At 39.6% G+C, this 20,626-nt stretch overlaps 1 protein-coding gene across 2 annotated transcripts; it reads left to right on the plus strand.

The window, feature by feature from the left end:
* The first annotated feature begins 268 nt into the window (after positions 1-268).
* nufip2 (nuclear FMR1 interacting protein 2) lies at positions 269-11,872 on the plus strand. 2 transcript variants are annotated; one of them, XM_028031825.1, is made up of 4 exons: positions 269-758; positions 2,950-4,632; positions 6,280-6,312; positions 6,667-11,872. In XM_028031825.1, the coding sequence occupies exons 1-4, from the start codon at positions 605-607 to the stop codon at positions 6,717-6,719; spliced, it is 1,923 nt and encodes a 640-aa protein (XP_027887626.1). In that variant the 5' UTR covers positions 269-604; the 3' UTR covers positions 6,720-11,872. The 2 variants fall into 2 exon arrangements, with proteins under 2 accessions (XP_027887626.1, XP_027887627.1); XM_028031826.1 differs by having other exon boundaries at positions 619-1,382.
* The last annotated feature ends 8,754 nt before the right edge of the window (positions 11,873-20,626 follow it).

Raw genomic sequence — 20,626 nt, forward strand, 5'->3', positions numbered from 1 at the left:
TTCAGCGTTTATTGTCTAAACAGATTCTTTTAATTGTATCCAAATATTTTTTGCAACACTTTTTCCAATATAATCCCCCACCGCCTCCCGTGTCAATTTTGTGTTTAAACAACATCTTATGAGATTATCAGTATCAATATGCTGCCTTTCCATTTTAGGAGAGGGGCTGTTCTCGACGTGACCCTCCACCAAAGTGTGTCCACTGGCTGGAGACGTGGCAGCGCCTCGGGTCATATGATTTTTGGCTCTTACACGAACCCCACCCCGATCCTTCTCCACACTGAAAAAGATTCCGAAATGTCTGTCGCTCTTTATTATCACGAATAATGACAATTTAAACAGCTGCACAAAGAAAGTCTTGCAACAGCAACAACAAAAAAAAAAAAAAATCCCGTGCGATCATCTACATAAATTCTACACATGGATTTTTTTTTTAGGAGCTGTGACCATCCAAAAACAGTGCCATTTTTAGCCATTTACTGCTGACGTTTACAGAAGCTTCAAATAGCTTCCGTTTCACTCTGGCAGTGATTGGACTGTCCTGTGCCGTGCAGTGAGCTAACGCGCTGACTGTGGGAGCACAAGCCCGACATTCTTCACTTCAATGGAGGAACAGCCCAAAGATCGGGCACAAGACAGGCAGCAGCAGCACCACCACAACGGAGAGGACCGGAGCTCCATCCAGCGCACGGCGTGTCTGAAACATGATCAGAGCCAGTTCCAGTGCCAGCATCAGGAAACGCAGGCGAAGAAAACAGGTTGGGCCATCCGGAAAAGTTGGCTAATGTCAGCGAGCTGACTAGCATTTGCTAACTAACGTGATTGGGGCTTAGACTGCTAGCTAGCGCTTTGGCGTTAACACGAATGACAAGAAAAGCTGTTAAGTAGTTCGACCGTCGGGTACGTTCAGATAAGAGCCCTGAAGTTGTGTTAGCAGGCATGCTAGCTGACGTAGCGTGACAGTTGCTGCTGCCGCTGGTGGTTTTGACACATCGGGGATTGACCTTGTACACCGGCTTCACCACCCAGTTTTCTTCTCGCTAATATAACCGGAGGGATCCGTGAACTACCCCTCCTGGTTCCGCCGTGTTCTCAAATCCCCGCTGGTCTTTCAAACGACCCAAAGTTTGATGTGTTTGACTCCAGCATGTCCGCATCCAGCTTAGGAAACAACACCGGCTCCGCTGGAATTTTCTCTGCTGCCATTTCCTGTCGGCCATGTTAGAATATCAGCGCGAGCTAACGCCACACTTTACCCGGCTAGTTGGAGAACGGCGTAAAAAGTCCGAGGCTTTCCCCCCTCATTTGAAACTCTTTTACTTTCTTCTTCTAGCAACTGTTTGGTGGAAATGACATGACGAGCAACTGTTGTGAGCTTGCAGGTTGGTCTTGGTTAGCTAGCGTTAGCCGTCTGGCCTGACTGGGCCCTTTGCGTGTTGTTTGGTCAGCATGAAGACACGCAGCTGAACTGATAGCATCGAAAATACAGTAGCTGGCAGTCACTTTTACTTGCATATGTTTACTAAAAAGCAAACAACTGCGTCTGGGGCCGGGTGGTTTAGCTACATACAGAATCCCATGTGTGCAATGCCAACAAACATCAGGGTGGAGAAACACTATGTAGTGGGAAGTCCCATGTTGACACAGCAGTTCTCTTGTATCTGAGCAATTCTAAGGCCCAGTCAGTTTTCACTGTGAATCTATATTTATATTTTAAATATAGCTATGGGGTTTACCTTCCTGCACTTGCTCTTGAAGTGCATCAAATTTGAAGCTACATAACAGGCTACATGCTATTTCAAATGTAAAAAAAATCTTTATGCCTATTTATAATAACTGCAAACCAAACCTTTTTGAAATCTTTTTCAGATGTGTCTTAATTGTTGTTTTAGATCATACTGCTGGATAAATATAGTTTTCTGTGACTATGGAAATGTTTAATCTTTCATTTATTTTCTGCCCTACAGATTTCATTTAGGCTGCTTTTACCATTGCATAAACACATTGACATGTACTATTCTTTTGGCTCCACAAAAGAATGGGTTTTTTATTATTTTCATTTTTAACACAAAATAAAACCATTTTGTGCTAAAAAAAAAGTCAATGCATATCATGTGCTAAAACCACGAAGTACTAAATTATTTTTCCTTAGATTTAGGTGTCTTTGAAAATCATTGTGATAAATGTAGGAAAATGGCTCAAATCTCTCATTATATATAAGTTCTAAAATATTTTTATATTCCAAGGTATGATTAATTTAGGGGAAAAACTTAATCTTAGAGTATTTACACAAACATTTACAACAGAGTTCTTATTTTTCTGCCTTTTTTAAAAAAACAGAAGTTATCAACCTTCCTATTGCTGCCAGCATAATTAAGGAATTTGATAATTTTAGTTACAAAATATTAAGTTGTTTTTTATTTGTGTATGGATTTTGAGATTAACCATATGCAAATATAGAACAAACACCTGCTAGTTTTGGTAATCCTCAATCAACAACATATTCATTGTGCTTGCTTTGACTCAGGTTACTCTTCAACCTTTAAACCATCAGAATAGTGGGGAAAAAAACTCAATATTTTAGTGATGTTCCTTGCTTAGTATCACACTATTTCCTTTTTTTGGCAGAGGACGTTCTGATTCTTGTTGAACCATGCGGACCTAATGAAAATTGTCAAAGTTGATACAGGTTGCCACAAGGCTTGTGTGAACGACAACTCACCTTTACACCCCTTAAAAAAAGGAAAAAATGGTACAAAATAGAGCTACACTTAAGATGTTTGTTTTTTACCAATTCTTGAGATGAAGTCAGGAAAATGTGACTTTAATAGTATTCTGGATTCGTATCGTAATGTTGTCTTCTAATACAAAAACAACCAAAGCTAGAAAGGCAAAGAAGAAATGATCAGTGCTCCATTTCCATTGAACTGATTTTGTTTTTCCTTGCAGGCAGTAAAAATGTAATCATCAACGATGAGGAGGGGGAGAAAAATCCACACCTGCCCTACACTGTTGGTATGTCCCATTCCTCCAGCAGCAATGGTAATAGACACATAAGTAACTCAAATGTGAAGCAGAAAGGGCCACAGAAGCACTACATTTCTGTTCAGAAAGTGAGCAGCAAATTCTCTGAGCATAAGAAGAATATGGACTTAAAAAATGACAAGGAGAAGGCGCTGGATTTGAGTAATTATGAGATTCAGCCTTCAAACAAGAAAGACTCTGCTTTGCTTCAGAACGGGCTTGTGAATTGTGGCCTCATCACTAACGGCTATTCCAGTAAGGACAATGATGGAAGCGGCTCTGAAGGCGGATATACCACCCCGAAGAAACGAAAGAGCAGATGCGGCAACACCAAGAGTGCCGATAATGTGACGAAAGACAAAGAGAGAGACATGCAGCCCCGCAACACTACGCCGGGAGCCTCGAGTGTCGAGACGCCCGAGAAAGGAACAGCGTCCAGACTCGACGGCTTCCGGTCCAGCTACAAAGCAGAAGCTCAGACGACGGCTAAACGGGCCGTCGCATCAGAGACTTCAGTCGCCGAACCTCAGAGGAAAACCTCTGAAGGTAAAGCAGCTGGCACGTTTGGTAAGAAGGCAGAGGAAAAGCACAAGGGCAAGCTTTCCTCACCTTCAAAAGAGGACTCGTGGACTTTGTTCAAGCCCCCTCCCGTATTTCCTGTGGACAATAGCAGTGCTAAAATAGTTCCCAAGATCAGTTATGCAAGCAAAGTAAAAGAGAACCTCAATAAAGTAGCTCAAGGCGGAGGAGAGGCAGCACCTCCTCCTGTGAGACTGTCCCAGGTCCCCATGTCTGCTATGAAAACTATCACCTCGGCTAGCTTTACTAACGGTCCTGTTCCTGGGAATGGGAACGGCTGCCCGTCCGTGGGCACCTTCTTTGCTCCTGCTGCTAGTTGTGTTCAATCAGCCCCGTCTGTCCCAAGTGGCGAGAATGTAGCATCTTCTTTGGAAAGTAGCTGTAGCTCTACGACGAGTCCCGTAGACGGCGAGGCGAGCGAGCTCAGAAAGTGTACTGTTTTAATCTACCCTTTAAATATGCAACCCGTGCTCCCGAGCGCTCGCCACCTCGACCCACCGGCTGCTCAGACAAATCAGAAAGCCCTGGGGGACATCTTCCAGAACCAGTGGGGGCTCTCCTTCATCAACGAGCCCAACCCGGCCCTCGACGGAGGGAACGGGTTCGTGCCTGCCGAGGACCAGACTTCTGTGACTTCTCACAACGGGAGTCAGGCTGTCCCAGCCAAGGTTGCCCAGCCCCTCTTTGACATTAGCCCATTTCTAGAAGCCGAAGCTTTTTCTCAAGAAGCGGAGAAAAGGACTTGTGCCCCCTGCCAAGTATCCAGTGTTTGCTCTCCTGCCAGCACGGCGAGCGAGGAGGAGACCAAGCTGCAGCCAAGTGTTCAGGAAAAGACGAAAGTGGAGCTGAAGGGAGTGGGTTCTTCTCTGCTGGCCCCCAGTAAAGACAACGGTGCTAAGCCTGCAGTGGGCCAGCAGACCACTGTGCTGTTCGGTTCCTCTAAAGAACAGATCCACCCAAAAGACGTTGGCAGGAGGTCCAGCTGGGGTTCCTTTGACCTTAAAGCTGCCGTCACCTATCACACTAAAGGTAACTTTCACTCTCTGCTCTGGGCAGACACGCGTTTCATCTAGGGGGTGGGCGATATGGACTTAAACTTTTATCGCAATATTTTGTGGTAGTATTGTGAGAATAAACTTATACTAGAAAAACTATTACCCTTTTTAGGTTACTATATGGCTGTGAATGCATGGCACAGCATTTGTAGCTATACAAACATAAACACTGTTCATGAAAAATATTTCTATTTACAAGCTTCTTCAAGATGCTACTTAGTTAAATAAGTTACATTTATATCACTAAGCTGCACACAGTAACTGCATATAATTCTATTTTTGAATTCACATTTATTTATTCATACTCTTGTGAAACAACTATTGACGAAAATAGTAAATATAACATTTCCGATGATACCGTCAGTTTTGTTATCAATAACTGAAATTTGTTGCAACAATGATAAATCAAAATTCTTATAAGAAATTTATCACGATAAACAATATGTCCTCCCATAGTTTCACCCATTAGCTGTAAAGTGCGTCTTCATTTGTTGACTCTTTAAAAAGTCTTTAAGAACTTTAAGATGATCATGGTTCCTGTATGGAGAACTAAGAAATGTGATCTTAGTCATTTCTAAGTGAATTTCAAGTTTTAAGAGAGGAAAGTTACTTTGGAAATTACCTTATTCTGCTCAAAGATTTATTAGAATTTCTTAGAATGACCTGGAAAGAAAAGTCTGTAAATGTATCTTATATTTTGAATGTGTTTTGATGTTTGTCAGATTAATGGTAGTTTTTGAAAATAATTTTAACTAGACATTAAGCATACTTTTTATTACGCTCACACAAAGCTCAATGAATATCTGTCTGCGTATATTTAATCTGTATGTCTCACTTAGTGAATTGAGTTATTGAATTCTTTTCAATTACTTTCTAGTTCATTGACAGGATCTGCACCTGTATTAAAACAGATTTAATAAAGGTCTGACCTGGAGATGAATTCCCATACAAGTTTTTTCTCCCTAAAATATTATTTCAAAATAAGTTAAACCTTTCTATGAGATTGGAAAATGCTCTTGTCATTAAATCATTCTGTTATTGAGACATTGTTGGAGCTGTGGGAATCGTTTGTTGTAAATGTAGGATGTTTCACTGTGAGAGAGAGAGGTGTTGGTGTTGCACAGCTCCACAGTTAAACAGGATTTGACCAATATTTCAAAGCAACGACAAAATGATTTATTTTTAACTCTTTAGCTTCTTATTAGTTGTCACCATGGCTACCATCACTTTACAGAGAATTGTGACTTTCACCTTTTTGAATATGAAACTTAAAGATTACCAATGTTTTGTTATCCACTCTGTCCCATAATGCACAAAATTGGACTCTTGCTTTTAAAATATTTTTAATGATTTTAAAAATATATATATATAAATGAATCAAATAAGGTAATTTTGCTTTAATAGGTTCAGCTTTAACGTTCTATTGTTTGGCAACCGGAATGAACAGCCCACATGGATAAGAGCTTGTTAATGGGTACTTTAGTTTTCATCAAAAACTTCCACACCAAAGAGTGTTGTCAGAATGACCATACATGTGATTGTACTGTTCTATTGCTTGGCTTTTATATTTATAAAAAACTTTTTGGGGCTATGAACTGATGTTCCTTTTCTCCTTGAACAGAAATGGAATCCATTTTCAACTTGCAAAAACAAGGTAAGGGAACCGTTTTTCTATCCTCACTTGTTTTTCTTCTTTTTTCTTTTGATTGCTACAAAAAACACTTCAGTGCATGAGTAGCTGTGTAGCATCACATGCTGGTGATCTGATTTGTTATAACTCAACAGTAATCCTAATCAAAACCCCTGTTGAAATGATGAGTGTAATCCATATCCTGCTGGTGAATGGCTCTGTAGTCGAGCCAGCTGGCAGCGCAGACTGTTACAACACCAAATGTTTTCAATGTTATTGGCAGTTCTAAAAACAATGATTGTGAAATGTATTTACATTATGATCATTTGTATAATTCTGTTGTTGTGTTTCTGACTGTCTGCCTCTTCTCTGCTGTAGATCCAAAAAGAATAGTGTTTTACGATGAGACCAAGGACGGACCTGATCAGTGACGTAGATCATCTCCAGTGCTTACTGTCTTCTCCTCTGGGTGCTGCAGTTATCTACCTTGGAAAAAGTAAAAAAATTTAAAAAAAATCCTGTCAGATAAAGTGACAACTGTGAAAACACTGATAGCTAAGCATGATTTTCCTTGGAAACTCGGGTTTATTGAAACTTTTTTTTTTCCTTTGGGAGCGCACCAGACAAAACACACACACACACGCAGACACACTCTGGATGGACATTAAAAAGGAGTTGATCGGTGCCTCTCCAACACGATGAATGGACCTTAACGACTTCTAGCTGTGGTAGTCCTCGTCTCATGGCTTTTAAGGGATAATGTTCGGGAGTTCACCAAGGCAGGTGTCTTGGACCGCACCTCCTTAAGCCTTTATCCTGTCGAACTGTTGGGATGCCTCCGTCGGTTTCTTTCTTCACTCATTCAAATGAGTTCACTGTAGATACGTTGGGCGTTCCACACACAGATCTGTGCTTGAATTAGTGGTGAAGGAAAGGAGACGATTGTTAACGAAATGCCTTCTGAGTTGTAGAGTAAAGGTGTTTTGCAATCCTGTTAAGGCGGCAGTGGACTTTTGTGAGGCTCCATCCGGGAAGGGAGAATCTTGTCTTAAAACTCTATAGAGAAAAAAAACTACTCAGAGCCCTGAAATTTTCTATGGACCGCAGTTGTTTTTATGCTGTTTCAGCTGACCTAACACAAGTATTATTTGCATCGCTGTTAGACCCCAGAGCTAAGGTACTGAAGTGCCGAATTTGAAGGAAAGCCACGCCCCTTTACGACGTTTGTTCAGTTGGTGTGCTGAAAGGTTTTAACATCGGGTCTCCGTTAATCTGTTTCTGTTGAAGCCTTCGCTACATTTCACTTTAGACGGTCATAAATTATCACAAAGTTTCTTTAAATTCAAAATCATGCACGCTTTTTTTTTTTTTTTCCCAGAGTTTAAGAACAAACAAGTATTGCTTCTGATTGGCTGTTCTGTTTTATTCAGCTGCAACACTCAGGATATCTCTACAAACATTTTCTGTTCAGTTAAAGAAAAATGTTTCATTTTACAATTGTTTTCCTAGCATGTTTTTTTTTTTTTTTTCACTCAATGACTTTTTGTTTTTTAATTCCTTCATTTGCCCCCATGTTTACTGGAATACTTGAGTCCCTTTTCATTGCCACAGAAACACAATAACTCATTTATCGCAACTTTCATCTTAGGTCTCAAACTAACCGCTTTGTCAAAAAAAAAAGAGAAAACTCAGAACGTTCGAAGGAGGTCTTCAAAGTTTTCACAAGCCGGTGTGCAATACCTCCATGGAAAATGAGTTTTGTTGAGTTACAAAATCCTCATCGGAGGTTCTTACGTAGCCTGCAGTTTAGTTTTTCAAATCTATTTCGGTTGCATTTACTCTTTTGTTGCACATTTTGTTTCTTCACTTGTAAGGTCTGACTACATCTAGTGATTTTAGGAGATGGATTGGGTCAGCGGGGACATCTCCAGAAAAGGACGTCACAAAGGAGCTGAAAGTGGGTGGGCTCGGGGGGTCCTCTTGTCTAGAAAATCTAATTTGGTTTAATCGTGAATTAATAGCACTTTATGTTAACAAATTACCTTTATCTTAACTAGAGAAAATTTATATGTAACACTAGAAATACTCCTTAAAAGAATGGCTCTGGGCTGTTACTTTTCAGAAAAAAAAAATATATATATATATAGTTGCTAAATACAGAATTATTAAATATAACTCAGGTAGTGTTGATGAAGCCATGAGTATATTCAATGTTTTCTTTCTTCTTTTTTTTTGCCAATTGGCCCCTGTCATGTAATGTTGTCATACTGGAAATGCTGAATTGGAGTCCTACTGCTGTCTCATGCGATATTCTGAAAACACACCAAATAACTTACCTTTGACTAAGGATGTCAGTTCCACTTTGGGCTCTTGTTGTGGGATTTTAACTGCTTAGAAAGCACATTGCATCTCCGCTCTGTTTTCTTTGGCTGTAACAGTAATCATCTGCTGGTTCATTTCTGCCTCCTGTGTTTTCTTCCTACCCTCCTAACAGGCTCGAGTGCTTCTTCCCACCGTTTCCTCAGCAGAATGTGGAATTTAGTGTTCAAGTTGGATTCCCATTTTACTTCCATACCCAGATTTAGGTTTTTTTTTGTTTTGTGCGTCCGACGTCCATCTTGTCTGGGCCTGTATCAAAATGCAACACAGTTGTGAAAGGATGTATCAGAAAGTGCTCTCCAGTAGCAGCACTGCCCCTCTCCCACCTGTTGCTGCATACTGCTGGTCAATTAGTAGAAAGCCGGGGCTTACACTCACAAGAACAGACAGGAAAGGGGGGAAGACATGCGGCAAAGGTCGTCGGGACCGGGAGTCGAACCCGCGACGTCCGCGTCGAGGACTAAGGCCTCCAAACATGGGGCATGCTAACCCCCTGCGCCACCACAGCACGCCCCAAAATTGATCTTTTTAAACAGGCGGTTTTTAAACGAGAATAGAATTTCTGGTTTTAAATTGAAGCCATTTTTTGTTTTGTTGTTGTTTTTGGAGGGTGGGGGGTTTCTGCCTGAATACCATGCCATGATGTGAAGCTCATAGCGGCCCATACATGATGCTGCTCTCCTAGTGAGGACGACTGAATCTACTCTAACAAAAAACCAAACAAAGAAAATTGCAATTGAGGCGTGTTTAATCCGGTAGCATTACTTTGTGTGTGTTTTTATTATTATTATTTTTGTAACTCTCAGCTTGCTACTGTTTTAATTTAATCTGACTGCACATAAATCCCTGGGCAAATGAACACAATCAGGTTGACGCTAAATTGTTCAGACTGAAGCTATTAAAAATTGTGCAGATTTTTCTTGGCATAAATGTGGGTAAGCAGGGTGACGGAAAGTGTTTTTACTATAGTACAATAAATTGACCCCTTTTTGTTTCTTCTTCTCTCCCTCCCCCTGCTTGTTTGAAGAAGACCACATTGGTTTGGGGGAAATCAGAGCTGCTGTTTCTAACATTGTAGCCTGCTAACCAAAAAAAAAAAAAAACAGGTTCCTACAATGGAGTAGATGGTTAATCAGTAATTATAAAAAGGCGGGGTGGAGAGTGAGGGGTTGGGGTGGGGAATCCACTGCCAGCACGTTGAGATAGAAAAAACATAATCATGTGGAGTTTCTGTTTCCCTCCCCTCCCCCTCAGGATGTGCAATCACCTCTAGGATGCTGATGCAGGCTTCCAGGTTGAGTGGCTTGATGTTGGTTGGTTGGTGTGTGTGAGCTGCAAGTTCTTCCTATTATATGCAAGTTTCTCTTATATTAAAGAAAAAAAAAGTCCCCCCTCCTTCCATTGGGTGTATTTCGTTCAGGTGCCTGTGTGAGGGGAAGGCCTGGGGAGGGAGGAGAAAAACTACAGCAATTTTGATTGTTTAAATTCTGCTTCCAGCATATATCTGTGCCATTTTTTTTTCATTTCTGTGTAAAAAAAAAAAAAAAAAAAGTGCAACTTTTTGTTACAGTTTTCTTCTGGCTAATATCTTTATTTCTCCAACATAGCCACAGCTGATTGAGCATTTATTCTTGCTTTTTTTAAATGTGTTTTTTTTTATTCATGGCTTATGTTCAAATTTCTGCAACTTGAAGCCAAAATCACTGCGAATGGTGACAGATTGCTGTCTGCTGATGCGTACCAGATCTCTATCAAATTAATGTCTAAAGTAGCAAATGATTCATTTGGACTCATTTTAACAAGTTAATATTTTAACATGTTTTTGAAGATTTTTTTTTTTTTATTGAGTTGTAACCTTACTTATCCGTAGATGCACAGTTAAGATGAGACTAAAACGAGTAAATTAAATGGAATCGAGACATTTCGTCTTATTAGATGTTTTTTTTGTTTTTTTTTAGTTGTTTTGAGGCTGATGTATCCCGTTGTTGCCCCCTTCTAGCACCAATGTGAAAGCTGCGTTTCCCAGCAGGCTTTCTATGCGTTGCTTTTATTGGTTTGTCCAAACACGTTGTGGCGGAATGCGGAGCGTTGAAATACACTGCATCTAGAGTTTCTTGTAATATATTTTTGATTTGTGACGCCATTGATCTCAATTGTTTTAAGAGGCTAATGTGCAGTTCTGGATCTCTGGATCTGCTTTTGCCAAAGGTACACTACTTAGATATCGAGCGAGAAGAGAAAGGTGGGGAGTGGGGAGGGTGTAGCGGATGATGTCAGAGCCAAGCTTCCTGACGACCTGCTGAGTTCAGAGAGTTTTTCTCTTTTCTTTTCATATGTGAACAAAAATCACTTGTGTAGCAGCTGAATGTCACTTTGAGAACATTGTTATACTGAGTGTGAGCGAGAACTCTTAAAGGGGAAAACAACTACCGAAAGTGCTGCTTTTTTTTTTTTTTTTTTTTTCCTTCTCCCCCATTGGTCATCTGTAATGGGAAAGACTGAACGTGGTGTTTGTACTCTGATTGAAATTGTCCCTGTTTTATGATGTCATTTTCTCATACATGTTTTTTTTTTTGGTTAATTTTTAATTTTGGGGCTTTTTTTTATTCAGAGCAAAGCAAAGGGTGCTGTTTCAGATTCCAAGTAAAGTGAACAAACGAGGATTCAATCACAGAGGGAGACGCAGGCTGGATGTTCGTTTTTTGTCGTCCCCTCTAACGTTTTTTTTTTCTTCCCCCTTTCCCCATCTTTGTGCCCCTGAAGGCAACAGCATTTCTTTCTCAAATGTCTTACAAGTTGGCATTTCTGTTTTTAAATGAATTCTGATTATTTAATTTCTTTTATTTTGAATTTAACAAGTGTCACTTTTTTTAAAAAGCATGATAATAACCCTCAAATTCCGAACAATGTAATAGTCAATTTAAAAATTTAAAAAAAAAAAAAAATCCCGTGTTCACTGTTTTAGTTTCCATTAAAATGTCAAATTTTGATGATGAATCTGATGTTTTGTCATTTCTGTTCTTGGCACCACACTGGATCACTTCTTCTGAATTGAATGAACATCTACAGCTCTGACTAGAAATTCATATAGACTCACCGATTGTATAAAACTGCATCATTTTAACAATTGCATTGGTTAAAAATTGGTTATCTGCAAAAAAATTATTTTAACATTAATAAAAAAACAAATCATTTTGAAACCTAAGCTGTGTTGAGTGTGTGGCTTTTAAACGTGCATTTCAGATGACGTACAAACGCAGTGCTGTGATATTTGACTCAGGACTCAGAAGGTTGCCTACAATAAATATTTTAAGAGGATATGTTTTGTATATGTTTTGTTAAAACGTTGTGATAGACCAGCAAAATTCTGTATATTTGGAATGCGAAATAAAAATTATTGATTGATTTACAAATAAAAATAGGAAATGTAGTGTTTACTGGTTTAGTCACCTTTTGATAACTGGAATGTTATTCAGCAATGGTATAAATTTGCTTAAAAGCTTTTTTTTTTTTTGTCAAAAGCAAGCTATTTATCCATTCATTAAACTTGGCCAAATACAGCAAGCTCTTTTAAAAAGAGTGGCCTGAAACTTGTTTCTGAGAATGAGAAATTTCTCAAAAATGCTTAAAAATGAATAAATTGTTTGGCTTCCTTTTGAAAATTCAAACATATGGGACGTGCCAAGACCCTCCTCCTGGATCTGATTGGTTGTTTCTAACAGGGAGCGATATATTTCTGCAGATGGGGGAGGAGCACAGAGAGGAGGCAGAGAAGCTGGACTTTTGTTTGTTTTTCACAGGTGTCTCAAACTGCACTGTCACGAGTCACAAATATGGAAATGACATTGTAAAGTTACATGTTGCGACGTGCATGAAGTGAAAGAGTTCTGGAAATGCTAACCTGAAGTGAGAGGATTTCATAACTGGGTGCGTTGCCGGGGAGGAAATATTTTATGTGTTTTCATGACATTTATCATCTGCTAAAGAGTAAAAAAAAAAATCAGATGTATTTCACAACTCATTGGCTCAGCCTGGAGCTATTTCTGTTCTCGTCTTTATTGTAAGCCTCTAACACAATAAAGGAAGGAAAGCTTGGGGTAGATCAAAGTCATAAACTGCTCTGCTAAAGGGGGTAAAACAGAGGCTGCTAGAAGTTGCTCCAACAGTCTAAAAGGTCAGTCTGGTTTGACACTCTACACTATAACTCTTGTTCATATGTTGGATCCATCTCATTTGTTCCTCTTCTCATTAGAGAACAAAATAATTCAAATCTACAAAAAATAATGCAGCATATTCTGTTCGTCTGTCCACATATTCAATTGAAAGAGCAACAACAATGTTATTCTGGCTTTAAATATGGTGTTCAGCGTATCAGTACTTGTTTTGAAAATATTCTTCTGGTTCTAGTGGTCTTTATTTGATAGTAGTCGCACAGGGAGGCGGGTTGTGAGAGACGGGGACAATATGCGGCATTTGGGTCATCTTGTCGGGACTCGAACCTTTGACGGCCGCAACGAGGACTGAGACCTCGCGCGTTTTACCCCTGTGCTACTTTTCACAGTTATTAAAGGAGATTGATGCTGGATTCAGATTCCTCCTTCACTCCAATTAGATTCAGGAGACAAATGAGCGTCTCAGCTCCAACGTTTCTCGAATCTGAAATGCTCCCTGATTTTTTATTTATTTTTTTCTGTCTCTCTTTTTTTTTTTTTTTTTTTTTTTGGTCAGTGTTGTACGAGGAAGATGGTGTTAGTGAGACGCAAATTTTTGGACCAAACTGAACGGACTTTGTAGTGTAGCTTTTCTAAAGCGCTTTGTCATCATACGGAGTCATGATAGTCTGATTCTTGGTCAAGGACGCCCCCTTGTGGTTCAAGATTTAAAACTGCCTGTTCTAATCACTCGGGTAAAAGTTATGGCTTCAGAGCAACAATTATTTCACCATTAGCCAGTAAATTAGATCGAATATAACTCAGCACTGACATTTGCCACTAACCAATATTTCATGTTTTCAGCATAATTTAGAGATTTGGGTCCTGCAGAAAATCTAAAGAGGGAGAAAGGCAACTCAGTGTAAAAAAAAAAAGAAAGAAAGAAAAAGGGATAAACATCCAATATTTTTATGCTTTTATTCAATGTTTGTTCAACATCTAGAGAATATTAGTGTACGTATTCATAATGTTTTGCTGCTGGATCATATCGGGTAGTTTGGCACAGTCTCCCCCTGCTGGACAATGATTTAATACACACTGAATCACAATTTGGGGTGTGTGTGAGACAATATGAGCACAGTTCAAATAATTTAGAATTATGAAGTCTTTCCATCTGTTTCCATTTTATCTTAGTAAAATAACGTTAAACAGGAAACAGTGTTAAATCAGAGTCTGATTTTTTAGTCTATGTAATTTAGCTATTAGCTGAGTATAAATTTTACCCGGTTTTCATTTTTTCTTTTTGCCACTAACCAATAGAAACACATCAATGGCGCCTTTGCTGTGCTACAGTACAGAACTGGTGAGTGCAAGACGTCTGAGTGCTGCATTGACCCTGGAAGCGAATTTTTCTCCCCTTTACCACATCCACGCGTGTGTGTACACACATTTTCCACTCGTTCCGTACAACTGAGCTGGTTGTTTACCGTCACCCCCTCAAATTCACCTTGATTGCTGTGCACTTCACCGAGGCCACATGATTCGGAACAAGATGGCGGAGTCCTCACTCCGGGGCGGCTGCGGCGAGGCTGAGCTCAGGGTGACCCTTTCAGCTAAAAGTAAGTCACAATGAGAGAAAACAGTGGTGTATAAAATAAAAAAAATATGGTAAAGTCTACAAACGTTCCCCCGTTTATTACTTGGATAAAATATTATATGCTGCCGTTAAAGTTTTGCACGTGTCACACCATCAGCATAAATCACTTTAGTGGGATTTTAGGATAACTTAAACCCAACTTGGAACAGAGGCGGGTAGAGTACACAGCAATTGTTCTAAGGAGTAGAACCACTTCAACATATTTTCACTGGAGTAAAAGTAAAAATTAGCTGGAAAGAAATTACCTGAGTAAAAAATCAATTATTTGGTATTTTAAAATGACATCATCAGGATGGACCAAAAATATAAAGTTATGTGGAATTTTTGGTATTTGAAGGATCGACATAAAAATAATTTATATAAGTAATATACTGTAATTACAAAATAATAAAACCAGACAGAAAAAAAACAAACAAATCTAAAATCAATTTCTTTAAATATAACATTTAAGAAATTTTTACAAAAAAACAGCAGGAGTGTGTCTGTGTCTGGTTAAAACATGTTTGTTCTTCATTCAGTAAAGTCACAAAAGATTTACTTGAGTAAGAGTAGTGAAATGATGAAATAATGAAATTACTCAAGAAAAAGTAAAAAGTACAGCATGGTAAAAATATCCCTAAAAGTAACATTTCCCTAAATGTTACTAAAGTTAATATATCCAAGTAAATGTAACTTCCAGGACTGCTCTGTATTTAGCTCCATGCATCTTATCAGCTCTGCTCAGCTTCCCACTGCATAATGCTGCCACCACCCTGTTTTCTGGTGTGGATGGTGTTTTCAGAGTACAGGTTACATTTTGATCTCGTCTTACAAGAGGATCTTCTCCAAACCCTCTAAATAAGACTTTCTCTCTGCAGCTTCTCCATAGTTACCATAGGAGCGCCTGTCACAAAACAAGGATATTATTTTATAACCTAAATCTGCTTTAAAAAGCTCCACAACATGCTCCCTAACCTTATTTCCAAGCTCTGCCTGTCTTTCTCCTGTGTTCCTTTGTCTTCATGATGCTGTTTGTTCTCCAATGTTCTCTATAGTCATCACAAAACAGCTGGAAATGAGAGTTAAAGGGGCGGATACAGCACTTTAAATATTTTCATATCTGAAATGTTTTAAAACCATGTAATTTTCAATGAATACTGTGTGTTAATTTCTAAAGGTTTCTCCAATGGTTTTATTCAGAATTTTCTAGACCGTACCATCATCACATTGGTGCCATTAAATTGCATCATTTTGAATGTGTTCCAAACTTTCAATGCACAGCTCAAATAAAAAGTACTTTTACTTTTTCCTAAACTAAAACCATGTGGCATGTCAGTCGGATAAAATCTATAAACGGCAATATTAAATATGCTTATCTATTGTGATCAGCGATTGTCTTTATTAGCATTTCTTCTACAATTTTTACTCTCACTGATGTTGGCGCTGCTTTGCTTTTCAGCAGAAAGGTGATGTATGACCTTTCTCAGCTGCTCTGATTGAGAGCTGTTTCACAGAGCCATTTTTCTGCTGCAACTCCCTCACTCCCACCCACACACACACACACACACACTTCTCAGCGAGTCCTTCCAGTGCTGTTCATTCTAGACACGCACAGACACCAGAGGCAGCGTATCACCCCGACTGCGCCTTCTCCTTCTCCCGTGATGAATATATCAGCTCTGACCAGACGGGCCCTGACATTCAGTGATCTGTGATGATCAGCATAAACCTTGAATCATCAAATGTCAGCCAGAAGTACCTGCTGAAGTTTGCATCTGCTCCGAGAGTACGTCACGGGTCGTGGTCCCCGCGTTCACCCTGAAGTTCAAACACTGAGCCCACACGGAGCGTGCTCACTGAGAGAGCGCTGAGGTGGAAGTGTTAAAACGAGGCGAGAGCAACGGGACAGAGCAGAGTGTAAAAAGCCCAGAATGCAGAATAAAATCAAGTGCATGGCTCCCACTGCGCATTGTTCACAGAGTACAAGTTTGTCGTTTATGAAAACGGCTGTTCACATATTCTTTATACGAGGGAAAAGACCAGCTTCTCATGCTGATACATCAGGAGATGACACCAGCAGGTGTTCCTCTCAGATTCCTCATTCTTCTTCCTAAGAAACTGTCAGTTCATCATCAAGTATATATCTTTTTTTTAAATTGGCTGCCATAAACCAGCACTGTTCAGCCAGGCTGATATGTGTAATTTGTACAAAAATATGTTCTACTTTGCTAAATTTCACACAGGCATTTTCCCTGTAACATTTCACAAACATAAATGTTGTTTTTCTTGATCAGATTGTTTCAGAACTCCTCTTCTTAATATTTTGTGAGTATCAATGTATGAACAGCAGCTGGATTATTTATTAGTTACTTCTTCAGTTTTAATGGCTTGACTTAAATATTAAAAGTAGTGCTTCATAAAGTTCAAACCAAATGTTTACATACACTGGATTAAAATGTACATTGCCATTTTTAGTACTTTACACGACACAGAAGTGAAGTGATTGAATTTACACTATTTTGAAGAAATCATTTTTCACTTTAAAGTTTTTTTTGTTCATTTTATTTGGCCGCTCCACACTGGTCCACACTGAATCCTGCATTAAATATGCTTTGACGTGTGCCATCGCTGACGCTAGTCTAACCACATGTCAGCTCCGTCAGACATGCCCAGTCCAGACGCCATGAGGCATTTCAGGATATATAGAACAAGGCGGCTTATTCCGGGCTGGATCCACATGATCTGAACGACAGGACACCAGCATGGCCTCCCAGCAGCAGCAAGTGTCGCCGTCCTGTTGCTGCGCTTCTTTTTGATCAGCTCGCACATTGTGTCAACAAGCTGCAGCATATTGTGTTGCTGCTAGGTGGAATTAGGCTTTGTGTGCTGGTGGGCTTCCACTGAGAGGGAGGGATGAGGAGGAGGGGGGCATTTGGTGCGATATGGGCCATTGACTGCCTTTCCATAGTTCGGGAACAATAATGAGATTTTTTTTCTCTCTCTCTCTCTTTCAGAATATCAGTGCCGCCATTCAGCACGCTGATTGTGTTTATGAAATTGTGCATACATCTCTCCGTGCTGGAGCAAGGAATGGAAAAGCTATTTTCAAAACATTAGCAAATTGTTTTCTGTTATTGTGCAGAGATTGATAAGGGTATGTGTTGCCTAAACGCAGAAGCTGACACACACACACACACACACATACAGATGAAGGAAAATAGACAAGAAAAGGGAAAAAAAATAAATAAATACAGGCTGCGACTATGACTTGAATTTACTTTATAATATATCAGTTTTCCTCCCATTAAGGTGGAACTAAATCCGATTGTCTCTTTATTCCTATGTATACATTGTGCACTTGATGTGCTATTGCATTACTCTGCTGGTAACCAAGTTTTCCGATGAGATATAAAAGCGCCCTTGAGCTTGACCTTGCCTGTGATTTCCCACTGAGACAAATTGCTTGAGATTTCACAGAAATCAGCGTTATCTGATTACAAACCTATGCATGGCAGCGTTAACCACTGAAAATGCTTTTCCTCCTACTCCTGCGTGGTTGGCTCCAGCTCTCATTAGGCTTTGCAGCAACTTTGGGAGTAAAAACACTGCTTTTGTGGTATAAAACCAAAAGCTTTTTTCCTTTTTCTTTCTCTCTCTTTTTTTTTTTTTTGATGGTACCACATCACAGCTGGAACACACCGCACTGTGATGTGGCTGATTGCTCAGGACATCAGAGGTGCCAAAGACATTTTGAGGCCATTTCTCTTACGGGAGCCATCTAAGTGCTCCAAGTGCCGCATGATGGCTGCAAAACTCATTTCCATTTTTACCTCTGAGTATGACAAAGGAACTGTAGAGCTACCTGAGCTTCAGAACAAAGTTCTTATATTTCCAACATTTGGGGTACAGCAGTATTCTTCTCAGACATCACAAAAAGAGACACGAAGCAGCCAATAGAATCATGGTTACTATGGAGAAACTATGTAACAACCACTAGTACTCATCTAGTGTTTATGTTGGAGTGGCAAGAAAGAACCTGTTGCTGAAGGAAGTGCTTGCAGTTTGACTAAATGTAGGGGCACAGCAAACATGCTAAAGAAGGGGCTCTGGTCAGATTAGGGTGATGGCAGCATCATGCTGTGGGGATGTTTTTATTCCCACAGGAAGAAGGAGTTGATGGACAATAAATGCAATCAAAAAAAAGAAACAGGAAGAAAGTCTTGTTAAAGGCTGGAGACCATGAGAAGGTTCATCATCAACCCTAAACATACTGCCAGGGCTACAGAGGAACAGATTAGATCAGAGCATATTTATGGATTAGAATGACCTAGTCAAAGTCCAGACTGTAATCCAAACCAGAAGCTATGGAAAGAATTGAAATGTTTAAGGAATGAGTTTGAGCTATTTTCCACTTCCAAAGTTTTGGTCTCTGGTAGCTAACAACTACTAGTAAAGAACAAGTTAGGATAGGACAGTAAGCTACAAAACTTTCCTGTTGGCAGATCCTTCCTGGTACTGCTAGGTTTCAAAAGAGGCCATTGTGAAGCAAACTGCAATTTTCCTTGGTAATGTGGTTGGGACATTGCTAACAGATCCACCAGTGAATGAGAGCATTCTTCCACTGCCATTCCAGGCTTGAGTGTCTCTTACTGGCCACTCCAGGCTGTCTGGAGCGGTGCGGATTTGGACTTTGAACTTTTTCAGAAAACATATTCAGCAAATGTGTTTCCATCTTCTCTTTAGCTGTAACAATTTTCAGAAAAACCCAAGGAACACCTCATGTGAGCGTAAGTTTTTTGTTTTGTTTTTTAATTTTGCATTTTGCCGTTTACATCAACCTTTTCTAATGTGATACTTCAAAACGTGCAAAAAACAAGATGATGAGTTTTCGAGTAATGAGGTGAGCGAAGCTCCACTTGGGTTGACAGGTGAGGGTCTAGGCTTGGCTCGGGTTGCTAGGTAACGGGGAAGTGCCCACCGATTGTGACTTAACAATCAGGAGATTTTTGAAACAGCTTGTTGTACAGTCGTTTCACCACAAAATGATGCACTACTTTGTTCTATGAATCAAAATCCCAATCAAATTAATTGACCTTTGCTGTGACAAAATGTGAAAAAAATAAAATGTTTTAAGGCACTGCAAATACAGTATGTGTTTATTTAATTGAAAGGGTAAAAAAACTGAAATGATAATTCAGATAGAGATAACTACTCATCTTGTTATGATGTTATGCCAACAGAGGCTCTGACATTAAAATCACGTGCTGCTGATAATTATTTGCAATTAACAATTTTAGAGAGACCTTTAAAAATGTCTGAAGACCTCCCCCGTCTTCTGAGGCGTATTTTTTTTTTCCAAGTAAAGGAGCACGCTTGGCCAGGTAATCATAAGTAATCCAGAGATAATGATCCCATCAACACCATTACTTTTTCTCTTCTCCCCTGCCATTTACTTTATATTTCAGCTCCGTCCTCCGGTGATAATTGTCGATCCAACCTGCCTCTACAGTCTGTTGCTCCCTGGTTTCACTCGGAGGCAACTATTGATTGCGGCGCATCATCAGATCCATGAAGACAATAATGATGAACAATGAACAGACAGCTGCATCCTCTGTGATCTCGGCCAAAAATGATGGCTTTTGTAATCACGTAATGCTTCATCTGGAGCATGACACTGGAGAAAAACAGGGCCACAATACGAGTATTTTCTGAGTCGGTTAGCTCATGAGCTGCTCTGCTCTTCACACGGCCCGTCGTCGAGGCTATGTACTGCTAAACGCAGACGGAAAATTTGGCTTCTTTCGAGGAGATTGAGACGCCTCTAAAAGAGAGAAAACCGACTGAGGTAATGATTTTCTTTCTTTAAATGAATCTATTTACATTAAACTCATCTGTCACACACTGAAAAGGAGCAAAGGAGTGTTAATGAGGTGACAGATGCTGTCAAAACCAAGCAGAATGCCAATTTACTGATCCTTGACCTCACATTAAATCCTAATTAGCATCATTTATTCTAGAGGATGATGAAACATACCAAAGTAATGAGATTACAGATATATCCTTCGGCGTTTTATAATGAAAGATAACAATTGCATTATAAATTATACTTCATGAAATAATCTGACAATTATGTTGATATCGGTTACACAAAATCTTTGTTTAATTTATTTCT

The sequence above is a fragment of the Xiphophorus couchianus genome, chromosome 11, assembly GCF_001444195.1.
Source record: "Xiphophorus couchianus chromosome 11, X_couchianus-1.0, whole genome shotgun sequence".
NCBI classification, from domain to species: Eukaryota; Metazoa; Chordata; class Actinopteri; order Cyprinodontiformes; family Poeciliidae; genus Xiphophorus; species Xiphophorus couchianus.

Excerpts from the sequence above, each read along its gene's own strand:
- nufip2 (XM_028031825.1), top strand. The coding sequence starts at position 605 with ATGGAGGAACAGCCCAAAGATCGGGCACAAGACAGGCAGCAGCAGCAC. Across the intron at positions 759-2,949 it reads AACGCAGGCGAAGAAAACAG|GCAGTAAAAATGTAATCATC; the intron begins GTTGGGCCATCC and ends TTTTCCTTGCAG. Across the intron at positions 6,313-6,666 it reads TTTCAACTTGCAAAAACAAG|ATCCAAAAAGAATAGTGTTT; the intron begins GTAAGGGAACCG and ends TCTCTGCTGTAG.